General features: G+C 42.7%; 1 protein-coding gene across 3 annotated transcripts; it reads right to left on the bottom strand.

Moving 5' to 3' along the window:
• Positions 1 to 246: 246 nt before the first annotated feature.
• Zfp958 (zinc finger protein 958) lies at positions 247 to 22,131 on the bottom strand. Of its 3 annotated transcripts, none has more exons than NM_001419319.1 (4): positions 22,007 to 22,131; positions 4,447 to 4,573; positions 4,184 to 4,244; positions 247 to 1,755 (listed from the first exon to the last, which is right to left on the bottom strand). In NM_001419319.1, the coding sequence occupies exons 1-4, from the start codon at positions 22,007 to 22,009 to the stop codon at positions 459 to 461; spliced, it is 1,488 nt and encodes a 495-aa protein (NP_001406248.1). In that variant the 5' UTR covers positions 22,010 to 22,131; the 3' UTR covers positions 247 to 458. The 3 variants fall into 3 exon arrangements, with proteins under 3 accessions (NP_001406248.1, XP_063127046.1, XP_063127047.1); XM_063270976.1 differs by lacking the exon at positions 22,007 to 22,131 and adding an exon at positions 4,712 to 11,639 and having other exon boundaries at positions 4,447 to 4,581; XM_063270977.1 differs by lacking the exon at positions 22,007 to 22,131 and adding an exon at positions 4,712 to 11,639.
• Positions 22,132 to 22,885: the final 754 nt, after the last annotated feature.

Below are 22,885 nucleotides of genomic sequence, written 5' to 3'. Positions count from 1 at the left end.
ACCTACTACTCTTGAACTTGTACCCAGAAGGCTGGGATACGAGAATCAAGAATTCAAATACAGCCTTGACTAATTATTGGCATCCAAGTCAGGCTTGATGACAAACATCACCTCCAAGGAATTTGTGAAAATATAAAAAACACAGTGATGAACTGTCCCCGGCAGCGGGGACCCAGTTATTCAGGGTCCCGAAGGGCCGCTACCCTTGGGCCTAAATGGGGGGAGAGAGAAGGAGACCAAGCAAGATTCCGTTGTCAAGGTCTCGTTTATTGGAGTGAACGTTACAACTTTTAAGGCTTTCAGGTAGGGGGAGTGTCCTTTGTGAAACACAGAGGAGGGGGAGATGAGGGTATAGGCAGTGATAGCTGGAGGCAAAGAGGTCAGGCGGTAGGCGATGATGAGGTCAGGCGATGGAGAAGTTTGCTGAGACTTACAAAGGCTTTACCACATTGCTTATGTTAATAAGGTTTCTCTCCACTATGTGTCCTTTCATGCCTTTGGAGATGACTGTGGTAGCCAAAGGCTTTGCCACACTGGTTACATTCGTAAGGCTTCATGCCAGTATGGGTTCTTTCATGCACCCGGAGACTGCTGTCATATGGAAAGGCCTTACCACACTGATTACATTCATAGGGTTTCTCTCCAGTATGTGTTCTTTTATGTACTTGAAGACTATTGGACTGTGAAAAGGTTTTACCACATTGATTACATTTGAAGGGTTTCTCTCCAGTATGGGTTCTTTCATGTTTTCGAAGTCTACTGTGAATTGCAAAGGCTTTATCACACTGATTGCATCCATAGGGTTTCTCTCCAGAATGTACTCTTTTGTGTTTTTGGAAACTACTGGGACATGCAAAGGTTTTACCACACTGATCACATTCATGGGGTTTCTCTCCAGTGTGTACTCTTTTGTGTATTCGAAGCTGACTGTGTAGTTTAAAGGTTTTACCGCACTGGTTACATTCAAAGGGTTTCTCTCCAGTATGTGTTCTTTCATGCACTCGGAGAGTATTCTGCATTGAAAAGGCTTTACCACATTGATTACATTCATAGGGTTTCTCTCCAGTGTGTATCCTTTCATGTTTTCGAAGAGTACTGTGACATGCAAAGGCTTTACCACATTGATTACATTCATAGGGTTTCTCTCCAGTGTGTGTCCTTTCATGTTTTCGAAGACTACTGTGACATGCAAAGGCTTTATCACACTGATTGCATCCATAGGGTTTCTCTCCAGTGTGTGTCCTTTCATGTTTTTGAAGACTACTGTGATATGCAAAGGCTTTATCACACTGATTACATTCATAGGGTTTCTCTCCAGTGTGTGTCCTTTCATGTCTTCGAAGACTACTGTGACATGCAAAGGCTTTATCACACTGATTGCATCCATAGGGTTTCTCTCCAGTGTGAGTTCTTTCATGTTTTCGAAGACTACTGTGATGTGCAAAGGCTTTACCACATTGATTACATTTACAGGGTTTCTCTTCCGAGTGGGTTCTTTTATGTCTTTGTAGAGTGTTCTGATCTGAAAAAGCTTTGCCACATTGAATACATTTGTAGAGTTTCTCTCCAGTGTGTGTCCTTTCATGTATTCGAAGACTGCTGTGATACGCAAAGGCTTTATCACACTGATTGCATCCATAGGGTTTCTCTCCAGTGTGTGTCCTTTCATGTGCTCGAAGACTACTGCGATGTGCAAAGGCTTCACCACACTTCATATCTTCATAGGGTTTCTCTTCAGTATGACTTCTTTCAGGTCTGTAAAGATAATTGGTATATGTAAAATCTTTACCACATTCATTACACCAATTAAACTTTTGATCTGAATGAATTAATTTTAGAACCTGATCTAATTGTAAGGAGAATCAGATCTCAGCATTTTATCACTTTGTTTAAGGTGTCCCTTCATTATGGGTAGCTTTCCATCTTTGAAGATACCCATGATAGTAAAGAAAGGGAAATTATACGGATTTAAGGTTTAAAAATACAAAATTAAAAGAGTAAGCTCCAAAATCCACAGACTCAGGGCTGAGCCCTGCAGCCAGGAATAGCAGGCCATAAAGATAAGAGAAAAGGAATGCAGGAACCAGCTCAGGCTATCAAGGACTGACCCATAAACCATCGGGCAGGAAGACATCCCCCCCAGCTTACTCAGGGTCACACTTTAGCTAGATGTCCTCCAGACCCTGATAAGCCCCTGACTTCTAGCACGTACTCTTCTTCTTTGTTGTAACCTCACTGCTATGTTTAAATGAGCCAATTGTGTGTGACTGCGCCAAAACCCCCTAGCTTTCCCTACATAAACCCCTGACTTTTGAGTTTCGGGGTCAACTCCTCTGTCTCCTGCGTGAGACACGTGTTGGCCCGGAGCTTCGTTATTAATAAACGGCCTCTTGCTTTTACATCAAGACCGGTCTCTCGTGTTTCCTGGGGCGCGCCATCCTGAGACTTGAGCGAGGTTCTTTCATTAAGAGCACTTACTGCATGATTTACATTTATAGACTCCTTTTCCTCCTTTCCCTTTTTCTTTGATGGTTTTCACATATTAGAAGAGAACTGTAAGAATGCAGAACCTTACCACGCTGATTGCATTCATAAATTTTCCTGTAGTGTGAGTCATAACTATATTTGTAACGTGAACCAGGACAAACAGAAGAATTTACACAGTCCCAGGACTCATAGGGATCTTCTGCAGTGTGCGTTTGGGGTTGTATTCCCAATGAACTTGGAAAACTAATAAATTATAGACTTAGATCACATTCAGAAAATTTACTCGGTGGGGACTACCGAAAGGACTAAGTCAGGCAAACTTCATGACAGGCCCCAAACCAACAGGTTGCCAGACAAGGCCTAAGTTTCTGTTCCCTAAACTGGAAAGTGTGGGCAAGTCAGTTACTAGAAAATCCAGACTCTCCATGGGCAGACAATCATGAGCTGCCTCATCACCTGGCTGCCTGTGGAAACTCCCTGGGGCCTTAGCCATTCCCAGAGACATGTAAACCCCTGAAAATACAGACAAGCAGGATAAACTACAGGATAAAGGACACCGAGGCTTCCCTGAAATTCCCCATGTGACGCTCACATGTCTGTCTTCCATCCTGATGAATGGTAGACGATGAATGCTGGATTTCTGCAGAATCAACACTGGCCTTTGCAGACTATTTGAGTAGGGGATATTGTTCTTCGGTCAATCACAGACCCTTACATAACTACATATCTACTAAAAATTACTTTTGGAGAAAGAAGTGCATTGCTTCTTTCAATATCTCCATGTCTACACGGCCTGTATTCATTGTGACATATGATACATCTATTGAAAGAACAACAAATGAAAGGTTCCCACATTGCACTCACACAGTGTTGAGGACTTTTTGTTTCTCATAGACATGTAGTATAGGGATTAGGTTTTGTTCACAACAATGTTCCTGACTCTCATAAACTGCCCCTCTCACAAACTTAGCAACATTACTACAGGGATAAAAGTAAGACTAGCTTTAGTTAACATGGATGATTTGTTTATTAGAAGGTTTTGATGATATACTTATGTGTATAACTTTTACAATATCTGAGTATTACAAAACCAAACAAATTGGATGTTTTGTAGCATAGATCTAATACAGCTAAGATTCCAATAGTGACGTCTGCTAAGGCATTGTTTCCTTGAATTCTTTCATAGAGGAATGATGTGCAAACACAAATCAGATACCTGACATTGGGATACATGATGTCATGGTTTAAATATGCTTGGCCTAGGGAGTGGCATTATTTGGAGGTGTGGTCTTGTTGGAGTAGGTGTATCACTGTGGCATGAGCTTTAAGACCCTCATCCTAGTCGCCTGGAAGTCAGTCTTCCACAAGTAGCCTTCAGATGAAGATGTAGAACTCGGCTCCTCCTGCACCATGCCTGCCTGGATGCTGTCGTGCTCCTGCCTTGATGATACTGGACTGAACCTCTGAACCCGTATGCCAGCCCCAATTAAATGTTGTTTTTATACGATTTGCCTTGGTCATGGTATCTGCTCATAGCAGTAAAACCCTGACTAATACACATGGTTTTGTGAGAATTTAATAATCACAAATATACTTCAAACAGTGCTTTTTAAAATGTTGCTTTTTAAAACTCTTCTATGACACAGTAAAAATTTCTTCAAAGGCACAATTGTATTAGCTTGTACATAAAAATTACCTTCCGTGTCTTCTAGAACTTTGAAAATGTTCTTCAATATTATGGTCTTCCAAACTGTAACCTAAAATATAGTACCAGAAAAATGTATGCTCTATAATTGGAAATTACGTAATATTCAAGTTATTATCTTCATTAAACCTTAGAGCCAAGCCCGATTTATTTACGGCATTCTTTCTCATTTGCAATTGAAATGACAATAAAGGATCAATAACAAAAAGAGTTGCCCCTTATTTTTAAAAGTAAAGGAACATTTACTGTCATACCTATAGCAGTGAGGTTCCAGTAGGTCTCCAGCATCACATCTTTGTAAAGACCTTTCTGGGAAGGATCCAACAAAGTCCACTCTTCGGAAGTGAAGTCCACATGCACATCGTTAAAGGTCACTGCATCCTAAATATCTCAAACATGTGTACAACAAAAAGGCTGTTATTGGCAGCACTCTCAATGTATACTACATTGATAATACAGTCTTATAATTCTGGTACTTCCAACGTCTATTCCATAATACGGATGTTATAATGGAATTACCAAGCAATTTTTGAAGAGAACTGAAGAGGATAGTGACCCGTCATTTTCTCTGCCCTTTGAATAAGATATACTCTTGCAAGAGAAACACCTACTAATGGAGAGAGAGAGAGAGAAAGAGGAGCAAACAGATCAACAGTAGGGAGTACATATCAGAGACACGATTTGAATGATTACTGACAACAGAAAGGATAGGTAAGATGGGTGTACTTGCTCACGCCTTTAATCCCAGCAATCAGGAGCCAGAGACAAATTTATCTCACTGAGGTGGATGCCAGGCTAGTCCATGTAATGGGAGACAGGGCATGCAGAGGTATATATTAAGACCTTGATTCCCCTGCAAGAATCAATTAAACAAACAAAATAGAAAGAACTCAGAGGTCTTTACTGAAGTTCCTGCAAAGATATAAAATTGAATACAGTTCTGTATTCATCTTCCTGAAACTTTAAGTGCCCCAGTTTAAACTGTAATATTAGTAAGAGCTTACTAATAGGAAATGCATGCTTACAGTTATGAATACATGGATAAAACATTAGAAACATAAATGTTAATCATAAATAAGCAACATAGGGAGGAGGGATGGCTTACCAGTAAAATAAGTGCTCTTGCTAGTCTTGCAAATAATTGGAATCAACTGTATTTACAAGGTGACTAATAACTATCTACTATTCCAACTTCAGGAATTCTGAGGTCATGTTCTGACTACTATGAGGAACAGGCACACATCACGTGCATATTCATACACACAGGCACGATACTAATATTCACCAGATGTCCCTCAACAGAGGAATGGACATAGAAAATGTAGTATATTTACACACTGGAGTACTACTTAGTTATTAAAAACAATGATTTTATGAAATTTGCAGGCAAATGGATGAAACTTGAAAATATTCTGAGTGAGGTAACCCAATCACAAAAGAACACACATGGTATTTACTCACCGATAAGTGGATATTAGCCAAAAAGAATCTCGGAATACCCACGATACAACTCACAGATCATGTGAAACTTACAGGATGACGTCATTATGCAGCAAGGCAGGTCCAGGATAAGGATAGGCAGGTTAAAGTCTAGGAAGGAGGGAGGAGGAGGAGCAGGTGCAGGAGAGGAATCAAGATGGAGATGATGGAGGAAGATGATTCAGATCCAGGTGGTCTTTCTTGTTTGGTCAATTTTCTCCTGTCTAGGTGGGCAGTTTCTATCTTTATTCATTGGCAGTGAATTTACTCTGTGGATGTATCGTAGATTGAGAGTTACAGTTTGTTGAGTCTTGGTGTTACCAGGTAGCTGGGACCAGAGTTCCTGGCTGGTCAGGGCTGGCCAGGGTGACTAGCAATGGGAATGGAGAGACCGCTGGGGCTAGAAGACAGCTAGGCTAACGTGGCGTGGCATCATACTGGAACCAGCTGCAGCTGAGATAAATTGATGTCAGTTCTGTATGGCCCTACAGTGCCCGAACTAAGGCCAGGGGTCCAGTGTGGAGTGGTGATGCATGGGAACCGGACGTGCCCCTTTTTAATTTTTACCGCAACAGAAACTCAAGAAGAAAGATCATTCCAAACTGTGGAGGCTACAGCCCTACCCAGTAGGGGGAAGAGAATAATCTCGGGAAGTAGAGAAAGGTACCTGAGGAGGAGTGAGGAGGGGGAGGGAAAAGGGGGCCAATTCAGATATGGGAGGAGATGGGGGAGACATAGAGAGGCTCAGGAATTTGAAAGTAGGTGTGTTGTAGTGGGGGAGGAGGAACTGGGGGTAGCCACTAGCAAGTCCCAGATGCCAGGGACCCAAGAGGTTCCCAGGACCCAACAGGGAGGACATTAGCCAAAATACCCAACAAAGGGGAGCGAGAACCTGTAGAAACCACATCCAGTGGATAGGGACAGTCCCCAGTTGAGGGATGGAGCCACCCACTCACCTCAAAAATATGAATCCAGAATTCCTTCTGTTCAAAGAAAATGCAGAGACACTAAAGGAAAGGCCATCCAGAGACTGCCCCACCTAGGAATCCATCCCATCTGCTGATACCAAACCCAGTCACTACTGCTGATGCCAAGAAGTGCTTACCGACAGGAGCCTGGTATAACTGTCCCCTGAAAGGCTCTGACAGAGCCGAACCAATACAGATGCAGATATACACAGTCAAACATTGGACTGAGTGCAGGGACCCCAACGGGTAAGTTAGGGCAAGGGCTATAGGAGCTAAAGGGGTTTGCAACCTCATAGAGCAGTATCAACCAACCAGACCCACCTCACAATGTACCCAGGGACTAAACCACCAACCAAAGAGGGAGTACCCATGGCTCCAGCTGAATATGTAGCAGAAGAATGCCTTATCTGGCATCAGTGGGAGGGGAGCCCCTTGGTCCTGTGGAGGCTTGATGATCCAGGATAGGGGAACGCTAGGTCGCTGAGGCCGGAGTGGGTGTGCAGGTGAGGAAGCACCCTCAAAGAGGCAGGGAGGGGAGGGAGGAGGAGATAGGGGGGTTGTGGACGGGAAAATGGGCAGGGGGATAACATTTGAAATGTAAATAAAATAACTAATAAAAAAATTCAAAACAAACATGAAAGGTAGGAATAATGTCACACATCTGCTATCCTATGACTTAGAAGGCTCAGGGACTGTTAACATCATGAATGCATGCTGTCCTGACAAACAGAACACACTCTCCGTCAAACTTAAAAATTGAAGATGTGGAGGAAGGTCGTCGCAATAGCATATGCTTGACTTGTACAAGAACCAACACTCCAGGCCTACCAGCCAATAATATATATATATATATATATATATATAAAACAGTCAGGCGTGTTGGCCTCCAGAACTCTAGAGCCAGGATTCGGGTGGATCTCTAAGTTCAAAGTCTGCATGGGCTTCTTTCTACTTTGAGAACAGGGAAGGTTACACAGAGAAACTTTATCTTCAAAAACAAAAACAACAAAATTGACAATATGAAAACATCTGGCTAGCAAATAACTTATTGTTGAATAGTAAGTGCTTCTGATAGAACGTAGCTGATTTGAAGTAATAGTCTATAATAGTGAGGGCATACCAGCCTGAGAGGAATGTGGCTGATAAGGTTCATTCACCACAGAGTAGACATAAAAAACAGGAAATGGGTTGACTTCATAGACACTCAAATCTCACCCCCAATAAGGAATCTAGAATGGCTCCTACTACAAAAGCTTTGTTACGCCCCCCCCCCCCAAATTACAAAAGAGAGAGACAAGTGCTCAAAGACATCGTACTATCTGAGAGCTTTTTGATTCAATTTATTGCAGTTGAAGTCTGGTCACTATTGGCTCGTGGTCATCCTGTGATGAACATAAATTTATTCTAACTTCAGTGATCCTCATTCTCTGCAACAACTCCTACACTGTTCAAATGTCCAAAGTTCCTTCTGACACTCAAAGCAATCTCTTAATCACCACACCTTATAGAATCAAAGGCACAGAATACCCCTTCTCATTACAATGAAAAAGGAATGTGGATACCGAGAAGGAAGATTGAACCATGGCAACAAACCCAGCAGGGCAACACCAGATCCTGTAGCTCTGTCTCAGACACTTGGGGCTTCAGTTTCAAGTTGATCAGCTGTCCCTATCCCTGCGACTTCTCATACATCTCAGTTTGCTCATTTCCATCTCCTATATGCTGCTCTCCATGCAGATGCCTTGAAGCCTGGGTATCTCAACAGCCTGTGGTCTCAAAAGGTAACCAAGGATTCATCCTGACAGCTTCATCCAAGGAATGTTTAGAATCTCTTCACTGGAGCTCCTATGCTGTGAGACAGGGATGAAGTGAGTGTGCTGAACCCAAACCACAGAGGAAGAATTCCTCACCTTTGAGCTTCCAGAGCCAGCAAGAGATGGGTGTTCCTGTCAACGTGACGTCGACACTGAGACAGACCCCGCGCCGCACTGGATGCACAGTTGCAGCAGATTTTATATGAAGTTCTCTCCTGGGACTAGGAATAACTCTGCCTACTTCTTCCACTTATTAAATGCTTAGCAGCATTACCATAAGGGCACACACTTGGGCCTTCTCTTTAATGGTGATAATCTCCTTGAACACCCATGCTTCTGTTTCAGCATTGACTGCCACCTGAAACTACCTAGTGCTGCTTTTAATTACAAAACACAGACTACATTATTTCTGTCCCACATGTTTTTTTTCACCACAGTCCTGAGTCATTAGCAATAACCATCTCACAGATTCAATATTTTGTCTATGAAATCAGTCTGTTATTTTCTTCAAGTCTGCCTTACTCATTTTCTCAGGGTATGGGTAGAATAAGAAAGATCTGGGGCCAAAGTATCACACAAATGACCTCATGGTAAATTTCTCATGGAGTCTATTTTTTCACTGAAATCCCATGACCTTGACTTTTGCCTACATTACTCTTAAATCCCTGATCTTCCAGGTCCTACATGAACAGCTGATTAAGCTCTGTGTACAGCCTTTCATGTCATTGGTCACCTTAATTTCTAACATCTTTGACACTCTTCCAAAAGAGAACACTTCAAGTTTCTCTCCGGCAGCAAAATCCCTTTTTACATATTATTTTGTGGTTGTGGTTCTAACTTGTTACTGTGCTGCTGTGACGGAATCCTCTAAGCAAAAGCATCACAGCTGATAAACAGTTTTTTTTTTTTTCTGGATGCTTCTGTCAGATCACAGTCCGTCACTTTTGAGCCTAGAATTGAAACTCATGCTAGAAAAATGGGCAAAAACTGCTTCCTGGCTTGCTCTCTGGTGTGCTCACTGTCTCACGCTCAGGCAACTTTCCTATCCAACCCAGGCACACCTGCTTACAGACATTGCCACCTTCAGTAGAAGATTCTTTCCGCATCAATCATCAACCAACATAATCTCTCAGACGCAGCAACAAGACATTCTGATGGGGGCACACCTTCAACTGAGGGGGGCTCCCTCACATGACTGTAGGCTCTGAAATGTTGAGAAACTAAAGCTAATTAGGCCACAGAGACAAAAATATATGAGAAAGTTTTAACCATCTGATAATCCTGCCAGAAGACCAGGTAGGCAGGCTGTCCAGAGATCGACCAGACTATCTGTTACTCCAGACCAAATTTTCACAGTTGCTGCAAGCACTGGAACAGAACACCAGAGGCAGCTTCCCCTCTCCTGTGTCTAAACCTCGAGTAGATTGCTAAGATTATCTCTCCATGGCTCCTATTCCCCAGCCCCCAACACTAGTAAGCATTCCCCTTGGCACACATCCACCAACTAGGTCAGTAAACGAGGTAATACTCAGCAAATCGACTTTCAGAAAATTCAGAGAGCAAACAGAAAGAAACCCAGGGGGAAAAAACTCCCACCCAAACAAGACAAACAGAGAAATTAGCACCAAGACCTATAATCACCCCAATCTCAGATGTCTAGACACCAGAATAGGAACATAATCAATAAAAGCCAGAGAAATATTTCACCAACAGAGCCATGTTATCATACCACGGCAAGTCCTGAATGTGCCCACATGGCTGAAAGCACAATAAAAAAACCTTAAAACCAACTATATGAAAATGATAGGATCCCTAAAGAGGAAATACATGAATTCATTAAAGAAATAAAGGAAAACACAAACAATGACACTTGAAGGAAACACATAAAATAGTTCAAGACCAAAAAACGGGAATAGAAGCAATAAAGAAAACACACACCGAGGAAATCCTGGAAATGAAAATTTTAGGACTGCAGAGGCAAAATTCACCCAGAGAATAGAGATGGTAGAATCTTGGACATTAAAGATAGAATAGAAGGAATGAATACATCAAAGAAAATGTCAAGCATAAACATTCCATGGTCGGAACATCCAGGAGTTGTGGCACATTATGACAAGACAAAAACTATGAATAATAGGAATACAGGAAGAAGAAGAACACCAGCTCAAAGAACCAGAAAATACTTTGAACATATAAAGGCATACCTACTAGGATTACACCCATCTTCTCAATGCAGACTCTAAACACCAGAAGAGCTTGGATACATGTGCTGCAGAGTAAGAAACTACAGAAGCCAGCCCTGATTATTATACCCAGAAATTTTTCAGTCACCAAAGATGGTGAAAAAAAGACACTGTGAATAAAGTCAAATTTGACAATATCTACCTGCAAATATACCCCCTATACAAGGTGCTAGAAGAAAAATATGCAACCCAAGGAAGTTAGCTCTACAAATGAAAACACACGACATAAATAATCTCACAGTATCAGCAAAACGGAAAGAAATCGCACACATTCCACGACCACCACCACCAGGGAAATCCTTGGAATAATAGATCACTGCTCACTGATATCCCTTCATTTCAATGACTTTAATCCACCAATGAAAAGCCACAGCTAACAGAACGGAGCTAACAGGATCCACCCTCCTGTTATATAACAGAAACATCAAGGACAGACAATGCCTCAAGGTAAGGAGAGGAAAACGATAGTCTAAGGAAATGGAAGTAAGAATGAAGCTGGTATAGCCATTTCAATACACAAAATAGACTTCAAACAAAAACAAAAAAGGACAGTATATACTCTTCAAACTAAAAAAGTTCTAAGAACCTAACATTTCAATTCTTAATATCTACGCCCCAAACATAACAGCACCCCCCGCCCCATTGTAAAAGAAACACTTCTGCAGCTTAAATAGCATGCACTAGCAATGGGAGATTCAATATCCCAGTCTCAACAACAGACAGGTCTTCCAGTAAAAAACTAAATACAGAGACCAGGCATGGTGGCACAGGCCTTCAATCCCTACACCAGGGAGGAAGAGGCAGGTGGAACTCCGACTTTGTGACCAATCAGGTCTATACAATGAGTTTCAGGAAAGACTAGGCTACACAAAACAGCCCTGATTCAAAAAACTGAAAGCAAACACCACACCATCACCACCACCACCACCACCACCACCACCACCACCACCACCAACAACAACAACAACAACAACAACAGCAAAAAGCTAAAGAAATACTTCAGCTAAATGATGTTAAATTGAAAACCAAATGAACACAACTGATATTTACAGAACATTCCACCCAAGAACAAAAGAATATATCCTCTTCTCATACTGTGGAATTTTCTCCAAAATCAATGACATGCTTGAACACACTGCAAGTCTCAACAGATACTAGAAAATGGAAATAATCAACTGCATCCTAACAGATTACCATGGATTAAAGCTGCATATCATCTACAGAAACAGAAAGCCTACTAACCAATAGAAACTGAACAGCTGGCAAGAAGGTATTCTACATACTACAGAAAAAAAAACCTGGACAGAAACCCAGCTAACCCCATTCCCTAAAATCTGTCCTTCCTGTAAGATGTGCAGTGGCATGGAGGCACCAAACCGGTTTGAGTGGCCAACCAATTTTTGGTTTAACTTGTGGCCCACACATGAGAGGAAATCCACGCCTTACACTACCTGGATGGCCAGCAATCTCAGAGACTTAAATAGCGAGCATAGCGAGTGCATGGGAGTCTTAGTTAGGGATTTACTGCTGTGAACAGACACCATGACCAATGCAAGGCTTATAAAGAACAACATCTAATTGAGGCTGGCTTACAGGTTCAGAGGTTCAGTCCATTATCATCAAGATGGGAACATGGCAGCATCCAGGCAGGCATGGTACAAGAAGGGCTGAGAGTTCTACTTCTTCATCTGAAGGCTGCTAGCAGAATATAGGCTTCCAGGCAGCTAGGATGAGGGTCTTAAAGCCCTCACTCATAGTGACACCCCCACTCCAACAGGGCCACACTTTCTAATAGTGCCACTCCTTGAGCCGAGCATATGTAAACCATGACATTCCACTCATGGCCCCCAAAGGCTCCTTCAAACATGAGTCTATGGGTGCCACACCTAAACATATCATAATGAAAAATACATTTAGTCCAACTTCAAAAGTCCCTGTAGTGTATAGCAGTCTCAACAATGTTAAAAGTCCAAAGATCAAGGTTTCTTCTGAGATTCATCCAATCACTTAACTGTAATCCCCAAAGCAAGACAGGAAACCAGCTGGGCAAACTCTAAATCTGAACCTCTATGTCTGATATCAAAGAGGTCTTGAGATCTCCAACTCCTTCTTCTCATCTTTGATGACTGCAATAAACTTTTTTCGCCCAGGCTGGTTCGACTTCCTCTTAGAAGCTTTTCTCATCAGATAGACCTGGGTTCTGGCATCTTGAACATCTTGGGGTCTCCAAGGCAACCTCAGGGTTACAGTTTCTCGTTTCAATGTCTGGGGCCCCCACATGACCTTCTGGGATCCTCTAAAGGAAGAGTCACTTCTCCAACTCTGCCCTCCGTAGCACTCTAAGCTCAGCTTGATCCACCCCACTGCCACTGCTGTTCTTGGTGATCATCCCATAGTACTGGCACCTCCAATATGCTGGGGGTCTTCTGCTGCAACTAGGCTTCACCAATAGCCTCTCATAGGCTCTCTTCACGGTGTCAAGTCTCAAATCCTTTGCATGACCCCTTCAGTCCTGGGCCATCAGCTGCAACTGAGATTGCACTTTCACCAATGGCCTTCCATGGCCTCTCACAGTGCCAAGCCCCAGCTGTTCTTTATGACCTCTTCATGCCTTCAAAACCAGTACTCCCCAGGTGACTCACAATACCAAGTACAGCTGAAGCACAAGGTAAATCCTTGCTATCTCTGGAACACAGCTTCTTTGTGCTCTCACAAAATAATCCCCAGAAGATTTCAGTTCGGTGATTCTGGTCTTTTTTTTTTTTTTTTTTTTCGGAGCTGGGGACCGAACCCAGGGCCTTGCGCTTCCTAGGCAAGCGTTCTACCACTGAGCTAAATCCCCAACCCTTCTGGTCTCTTCTTAATCATCACTAACTTCTTAGCTCTAGCTAACTAGCATCAACTGTCCCAGTATTCCCTTCTTGACTCTATAGCCAGAGCTACATGGCAGAAGCTGCCAAGTTCTGCTGCTTGCTGGGGCTAGAACATGCCCCCTTGTTCTATTACATCATCACCAGCTTTCTGTGTTCCAACTCCTTCACTGCCTAAGTTTGGCTGTCCTGGAACTTGCTCCATAGACTGACTTTGAACTCAGAGATCTGCGTGCCTGGGATTAAAGGTGTGATGATCTACCAAACCTGGATTTAAGTTTTCCTTTACCTAGAACTTGCTCTAGACTGGCCTTGAACTCAAAGATCTGTTTGTCTCTGCCTCCTGGGGTTGATTAATGGCTTATACTACCATGCCTGGACCTAAATTTAGCTGGGTGGGATCTTGCCCCAAAAATCACTATTTCATTAATTGTTTCCATCAATTTAATGTCCTTGAACACAAGGATGCAGCTCCATTTTACATCCTGGTATCCTTTTTATGCTTGATCCATACATTTTATATTTCCCCTTTCTCAGCTTGCTATGCTTTTTTAAAAATGCTCTTCATGAGACTGAACCAGAGAACAAAGTCTATGATGGGTGTCTCTGAGACTTCCTTTGTCAGTGCAATTAATCTAAATTTCTTCACCTCAGCCTCAGGCTGACTCTTCAGACAAGGGCAAGAAGTAGTCACAGTCTTCCAAAACACCATAAAAACAGTCTATAGACCACATATTGAAATTCTCCACTGAAACTTCTTGGGTCAGGCCTGCACGATTCAAACCATTCTCAGTCTTCCATATTCCTACTAGGACAGCCCATTAAGCCCCATTTCAAGCATTCCACTGCTTTCCAAATACAAAGTCCAAAAATCCACATTCTTCCAAACAAAAGCATAGTCAGGCCTATCACAGCAACACCCAGTCCTTGGTACCAACTTCTACCTTAGTTAGGGTTTTCTGTTTGAACAGACACCATCACTAATGCAAGTCTCATGAAGAACATTTAATCGAGGCTGGTTTACAGGTTCAGAGATTCATTCCATCATCATTAAGGTGGGAGCATGGCAGCATCCAGGCAGGGATGGTACAGGAGGAGCTGAGAGTTCTATTGGTTGGCCTTCTACATTAGGTCCAATGCTTTGCCTTTTATTTTTCATATTGTTTGCTCTTGTTCACCTGTCCTCTCTCAGAGACCTGAACAAGAGGGGAAGTGGATCTGGGGGAGATGGGAGGTAGGCTGGATTTAGGAGGAGTGGAGGGAAGGAAAATTGGTCAAAATAGACTGCAATCAGAGAAGAATCTATTTGAATAAAAAAACGTTAATTCAATTTTCCCTGAATAAAAGTGCAAAGATTGGAAGCAATAATGAACGAAGAGAAGCAAAGTCATGAAGACAGGAAAAGGATGATTCTGATAGATACAGGTCTCTTTCTGTTTATGTAGAGGATGACCAGCGCATAGGAGTTCATGACAAGTTCATTCCTGGGCCTGTCTAGATTTCTGAGGTCAGAAGCTTTGCTTTCAGCAATGTGAAATATACACCACGTAGGAAACAGACCCAGGTCACTTTCTTGTGTTAGCTTTTAGTAGTAGTTTGGATGGCGGAATTACAGAGGTTCCTACTGCTTCAATTCTAAAACACTACTCTTGTTCCTCTTTAAGGAAAACTTGAAAGACTATTCAAATAATAGAAATACATATATGTATATATATATTCTTATACAGTATTGCTAGAGAAAGTATATTATACATTAACATATAAATATGTTAAAACATATAAATATATACATTAACCACCACATATATAATGCATTAGACATATAAACTGATATATAAAAATGTTAAATGTTGGGGTTGGGGATTTAGCTCAGTGGTAGAGCGATTGCTTAGGAAGCGCAAGGCCCTGGGTTCGGTCCCCAGCTCCGAAAAAAAGAACCAAAAAAAAAAAAAAATGTTAAATGTTTAAACAAGTTCTCCAAAGCAAAGGGTGGGTAATTTGATTAGAAGAAAAGAGAGAGATCTGTCACTTGCCTAAGACTATTGAATCTTTGTTAAAGTAAAATTTTTTGTCATTATTTAAATTCAAACATAATAAGTCAGTCTATGTCTTAACCCCATTTTTCCTTTTTCAAGCAGTATGACTCTTTGGCAGAAAGCTCTCATACCATCCAAATAAAGTGGCTTCTTCACGTTTACAGGATACAATAACAGCACATTTTCTTCTCATCTCTCTTGCTATAAAAGCTTGAAATTTAGTTTTCCTTTTCCATAATAAACTAAAACAATAATCAGAAAAAAGCCTTTGAAGGTGATTGCTTTGGCTTGATTCTCTATTCTTTCCGCCCTTCATTTTATATGGCTATCTTAAGTATAGGCCGAAGAAGTTCTCACATCCATCTGACAAATGAGAGTTTATTAAAGATAAAATTCAGACGGGAGAAAGAGGATTTATCGATCCTGCAAGAGCTATAACTCCACGTGCTGCTTTGAAACCCACTCAGCACTGACTGTGGAGTTCTGTACAGTCCTTTGGCCTTCGCTCTTTGTCTTCATTCACTTAGCACAGTGCCCTCCTCAGGCGCCAGCTTGTCCTGAGAAAATGAGCATTTACGTTATTTTATACCTCAAGCCACCATGAACATAACTCAAGGAGAATAAGAATTCTGATACTTCTTAAAATTATTTCAAATGCACGGAAAACACACTGACAATATTAGTGGGATCCAGGGCAATATTGTTATTTTTATGAGAACTCTGTATAGTGTAGGTACACAAAAACATAGAGTGAGAATGTGTTCGTGGTAATGGGGTACTGTGAGTGTAGGTAATATGTCCACCTGCATCATAATACATACAGTGAATGCTTGTAATTTTACATCAACTGTAACAATGCAACATGGTTTGAACTAACGTTAGTTAATATCTGTGGACAATCCCCACCTACTGCTCTCAGAGTTTATTTAGCGTACTAACACACAGTCCCAAGTCACACTCACATTCAGTGTTTGACGAATGGTCTGGATCATGTTTTAGTTTCACTTTTATTCTTCCTATTTAAATCGTACTTGGTGCAAGAACTTTTACGTGACCAGGATAATGTATTCACTGAAGTCCTCTTTCTATGCCTTTGTACATCATTTCACATCAGTTTCAGTTTCACAACCTTATTGTATTTAACTAAATGAATAATTATTTAGAATGACATCTTTTATTCTTTTACACTATATAAGCAACAACATTAAAATGATGTATTTAAAAAAATGTTGGCGGTGTTGGGCATTTAGCTCAGCGGTAGAGCACTTGCCTAGCAAGCGCAAGGCCCTGGGTTCTGTTTCCAGCTCTGAAAAAAAGAAAAAAAAAATGTTGGCTATGTTCAATTTACACCAGAAATCTAATACAATCCAAAGGAAATTCCTAACAATTTACAGCGGGGAAAAAAAAGCCCCTCAGAATTCTCATTAGGATTATAAAGAAATATTACACATAATGGGGTAATGTGAATTCTGTACTTACCACAAAGCTACAACAATGAACAATGAATACAATGTTTGTGAAAGAATAAGGGGACCGGATGAAAAAGCCAAAACCATAATTCTAAAATATATTCAACCTTTCCATAAAAGACCTAAGGAAAGGTCCACCAGGAAAAATGTGAACTTGACAAATGTTTCCTGATTGTACGTTATACAAGATAAATAAGCACAGACGTTACACCTACAAAAACAAACAAACAAAAAAAACCCAAAGAAACAAAACCAAAAAACCTCAAAATTACCCAAAAACCGTTATATTTCTGACCCTCCAGCTTCTGTTGATTTCTTTTTTACACACAGAGAGGCCCCATGCTCTAGAGGTCTCTCTTTAGAATGGAGGTGACCAGACAGGTGAGCTGTGTCATGTGATATAAAATATCCCACAAAATTGAATGTGAGACGCAATGTTCAGAACTTCTAGAAACTAGACTTCAGTTTCCCAGTCTCTCTTCCTACTACACACCGAAAGCAACGCCAGTGTGCGCACACTAGATAGAGATATTATAAGCACCACAGTTTACCACTGCCCGTGTTGCAGAGTATGCCCTGCCTGAGGGAATCCTACACAGAGAGAGTCTGAGTCTAAGGGCCTCTCTCTGCCCAGTCACCACCTGAACCCAAAAAACCACGTCTGACCCACATTCTGTCTCAGTCCCAGTGGATCAGATATGGATAGATCAGCAGATCTGCTCCTTCTGGCCTGGGGAGCTATGAGGAGGACAACACTCACCACGGCATGGTCTGTGGTCCTCCTCATAGCTCCCTGTAGTTGCAAAAGAGAAGAATACTGGAAAGAACTAGCAGGTACCTCCCACGGCTGGTCCTGATTGCTGGGTCTACCCAGAGTCCCTCATTATCTTGGACATCAGAGCTGGGCCTCAGGACAATAGCATCTCCTCTACTTGGTGACGGAAAGACCCAGACAACTGAGGCCTTCACAGCTCTGCCCTGCTATCCTAGGGGCAGAGAGAAACCTAGTCTGGGAAGTTGGCACTTCAGTGCAATTTCTAGAGCACTTTCTGTTTTTCTTCCAAGACACGGGGTCCATTACACACTAACATCTCCCTCACAGCTGGGAAGTCCTGCAACCAAACTTCAGTCAAAATCAAACATTAACAACAATTAAAGCAAAAGTGGCCATGAAGTTTAAAGCAAGGAGCAGTAACATGGGAAGCAAGTGACAAACAGAAATAAAAAGGAAAGGTCATGGCTGCTGCTAGAGACAGTAGAAATGGAGTTTATTACAGATAAAAGGAGAGCAATGCCAGAGGCAAGGGCATGGGGGGGGGGGGGAGTCCAGAGTAGGCAGGACCCTGAGCCATTTGAGAAAAGGGGAGAGAGCAGAGGGAGAACCAGACCAACAAACCAGGAGGTTAAATGACAGATTAAAAAAGACCAAGTAACCAAAACAAGGGAGAAGGACCTGCAGCCAAGTCTGCTTTGATTTGTTACATAGGCACCTCAACCATCTGTCTCAGGGTTTGAGACTTAACAGTAGGGGGAATGGAGAAGTCCAGGGTAGAAGGTTGAAATTATTTAATTATAATCTCAAAAACTATTTTCAAAAGTGGAAACAGGCTTTATGCTCCAATATTCTTCAGGGACTAGACATACTTATTAGAGCACACCAAGTATTATTTACAGCTTTTCTTTCAGGGTGTGTGTTTTCAGAGAGGAAAAGCACCATTCCTGTTAGGCACAGTGACACCTGCTTTTCCAGATTGTTTATGTTGGTTGATTGGGCTTCTGGAAATAAGTTTAGCTTCTCATTCAGATTCTTGGACTGCCTTGGTCTGTGAACACTCCAAAATGGCCAGTTTGGAATTTTACTGATTACCCAACATTGCTAATGCCAACTACTGCTAAAACAGTAGTTTTAACATTTCTCATTTTCTTTCTCTCCATCCCTTTCTGTGCTGTGACTACAACAGCTATGAAGTTCATCAGTGAACCCAACTCATACACAGGTCACTCTTTGTTTTTTAATTCTCCTGAAAAAGTCAGAGAGAGTTTAGAGGCCACACATTCACTGGTCTATTTTCCTCCTCACTCATATACAGTCAGGGTCTAGCCTGAGAGGAGTTTTGGGACACTCTTCTAGGCACTAGGCATCAGAGGCAGGATTAGGGGTTCAAAGCAAATCTTAACTATATAGCATGACCAAAGAATGAGCAAGAGGAGATGTTACACTAAACAGAAATATGAAAGCACTTGAGAAAAAGGAATAAAATTCTTAATGACTGGAAAACAGAAAAAAAAAAAAGAAATTAGAGCAAAGATGCAGAAATAAAATGAATTTTAAATACTAATACTGTCCCTATCAGTAGTCCTTCCAGTACACATCCCCACATACAATTTCAGATTAGAAAAACACTACATACCACACACAGCTCTGCCTGCCTCCCTTGAGTCCTGCTTGAAACTGAGAAACATAGGTGAGACCCCTGTGACCCAGTCCTCCTGCATGCGGGGACCACAGCAAGCCCAGCAGCAACGGTTCTGCCCTGACTTATCAGAGACCCCTCTTCCTTCCAATCCATACCTGCACCTGCAATTGAGGTTCTGCACCACACACTCCAACCCACAGCTCTGCTGGCCTTTGGGGAGGCTTGCAGCTATCCAGGACAACGAGTCCCAGAGGCTTACTTACCCAGGGACTACCGGGCACCAACACCAGAGTCAGCCAGATGGCAAAAAGCAAATGGAAGAACATAGCCAACAGAAGTAGTGCAAAATGACAACATCAGATACCAGTTCTACCACTATGTCAAGCCCTGGATCCTAACACACCTGAGGAGCAACACTGGGACCATAAATCTCACCTCATGAAGATGATAAAGGCCTTTAAAGAGGATATAAATGAATCACTTAAAGAAATACAGGAAAATATAATCAAATAGGTAGAAGCTCTTAAAGAGGAAATAAGTAAATAAATCCCTTTTAAAATATAGGAAAATACAATTAAACAGGTGAAGGATAAGGATAAAATGGCTCAAGACCTAAAATGGAAATGGAAGCACGAAAGGAAACATAAATGGAGGCAACCCTGCAGATAGATAACCTAGGAAAGAGAACAGGAATTACAGATGCAAACATCACCCACAGAATACAAGAGATAGAAGAGAGAATCTCAGGCATACAACATACCATAGAAGACACTGATGCATCAGTCAAAGAAAACGCTAAATGTAAAAAATTTCTAACTCAAAATAACCAGGATACTTGGGACACTATGAAAAAAACCAAACCTAAGAGTAATAGGGATAGAAGAGGATGAAGATTCCCAGCTCAAAGTGCCAGAAAACATCTTCAACAAAGTCCTAGAAAACTTCTCTAGCCCAAAGAAAGAGATGGCTATAAACATACACGTGTCCAGACAGGTATGGTGTGGGAGGAGCTGAGAGTTCTACTTCTTCATCTGAGGGCTGCTAGCAGAACACTGACTTCCAGATAGCTAGGATGGGGGTCTTAAGCCCCACACCCAATGACACACCCACTTCAACAGGACCACATCTTCTGATAGTGCCACTCCCTGGGCAGATCATATACAAACCATTACAGAGAAGGAGCTCTATTTTATTCTCAATAAACCGGGGCCTTAAGGGAAGCTCCCTCCCCAAGCTGTTGCTAGCTCTGACAAGCATGTTCCTGGGCCTGAGAAAAAGCTGTCATTCTCCATACACGAGGGCCTCCTGGAAAGACTTGCTTGACCAGGCCAGTCATTAACACAACCGTGTTGTGTTTTCAAAGAGTTATCACCCAGTGTAGTCTTGCCCATGTGGCAGAACAGGAGAAAATGTACCTATAGGGCACATCAGGTCTTAATGTTGGTTATGACCATGTAATGCCCTCTGGGCAGCTTGTTAGAGGTCTGTCCTTGGATGTGACAACGAACCTCATGAGTGATTGTAAATCAGGGGGTCTCCTTTGTTATCGTTTGGAGCGAGATTTCTGGACAATCATGGTCAACAAACATGTGTATCCTAGCCTCTTAATCTCTACTAGGCCTGATTAGCGTGCTTCTTGTCTGTAGGGTGTCTTAGCTTAAATGTTATTTGATGTCACTTACTATTTGTATGCATTGGTAAATCTTTTACATCATCTAGTCTCCTCTCCTACGTCGCAGCTAAGTACTGGAGTGCTGCTACCCAACACTTGAGATACCTTGTACAACTTCCACAACGTTAACTCCAAATGGATCTGACACCTAAATGTTAAATGCTAAGGGCAGAACTTGTAGAAGACACAAGAGAAAGGAGGGCTCTCTAAGCTTGGCTTCCTGCCAAGGATATTTCTACACACAAGACTCCAGTCTCAGAAGTGAAGTAAATCCAAGGCCACTGCCAGGTCCAAGGACACCGAAAGACTTCAGAGGGGGGTGCAAATAGGCTGCTGCTTCTCACCCAGTCCCAGGAAGGACCCGCCACTCCGGCTCCCAGCGCTCTTCCGCGTGCTCCTCCCCGTTGTGGGCAATGACCTTTCGCTCACGACCTCAGGACTTTGGAGCTTGCCTGATCTCCCCTCACAGCACCCAGAAGCAGCGCACAGAGCACAGAGTAGCAAATCATTCAAACCTGCTCAGCTACAGAACGAATCCTGCAGCAGGGCACTCGGGGGAAAACAAAACCCTCCTCCTCTTCTGACTGGCAGGTCCGCTTGCAGGCTCTGACTACCCAACAAGTCTTGAATAGCTTGAGCACCTCTCTTTGGGTTAGAGTGTGCTGAGGGAACAGGGCGTAGTGTTCCAGGTCTAGGCTTTCAGACCAGGGTCAGACCATTTCCAGACAAGCAAAGGTCTGCATTTCGGTAGCACTTGTGCCTATCTTCCCGCACAGCCTCTAGGGAGGACCCACCACTCTCGCTCCCGCTGCTCTGCCCCTTCGTGGGCAGTGACCCTGCTCTCACCATGCCGTGACTGCAGACCTCGCCTGAGCTCCCTCGCCGCACCAAACTGAACCATTCAAGCCTGCTCAGCTGCAGAGCTGGACTCCCTGTACCGCACCCGGAAGAGCCCTCCTTCTCTTCTGACTGACAGGTCGGTCTGGAGACTCTGATTGGCCAGTGAGTCTTGAGCCGCTAGAGCGCCTCTCTAGGGTTAGAGTGTGCTGAACACAGTGGTTCCTGGGCCGGGCTTCCAGTCCAGGGCCGGACCTTTTCCGGATGCGTAGAGATTCGCATTTCAGTAGCACTTTTTCTTGTTCTCCAATAGCTACCACAGCCAGCTCCTGTGAGGCCCCCACCACTCCAGCTCCTTGCTGCGCAACTGCCTGCTCCTCCCCTCTACTGGCCTTGACCATGCTCTCACCTCTACTGTGACGTCAGAGCTTGCCTGGTCTCCCATCACAGCACTTCCTTCCCTTTTCCTCCTGGAATCAAGGTGGTTAGCTTGCCGGGGAATTATCAATGTGTCCCAATAAGTGGAAGTGTGCTCAGAATATTAAGCGTTAAAGAGAGATTTTAGGGAACAAGATTTTTGTCTTGTGGTTTCCTGCTAGGTTCACCTTTCACCTGGGAGGTATAAGACGAGACTTGAAGGAAAGCAGGAAACAGATGACAAACATTGTGGAGCACTATTGTTACCCAGCACATCTTCCTCAGTGGGAAGGTGGAAAACAACAGAAACCACAGCTGTCTTAGTCTAGGATCTCCAGATGGACAGAAGTGATAGATTGAGTCTCTGTACATAGAAAGTGTCTGTGTACCCATGGAAAGTTGAAGAATACTCTAGTGGTTCAGCCCATGTGGCTGAATGTCTCAGTGATCTTCAGCATATAACATAATCCT

Source organism: Rattus norvegicus, chromosome 12, assembly GCF_036323735.1.
Source record: "Rattus norvegicus strain BN/NHsdMcwi chromosome 12, GRCr8, whole genome shotgun sequence".
NCBI lineage: Eukaryota > Metazoa > Chordata > Mammalia > Rodentia > Muridae > Rattus > Rattus norvegicus.
This window is presented reverse-complemented; position numbering and strand designations above follow the sequence as displayed.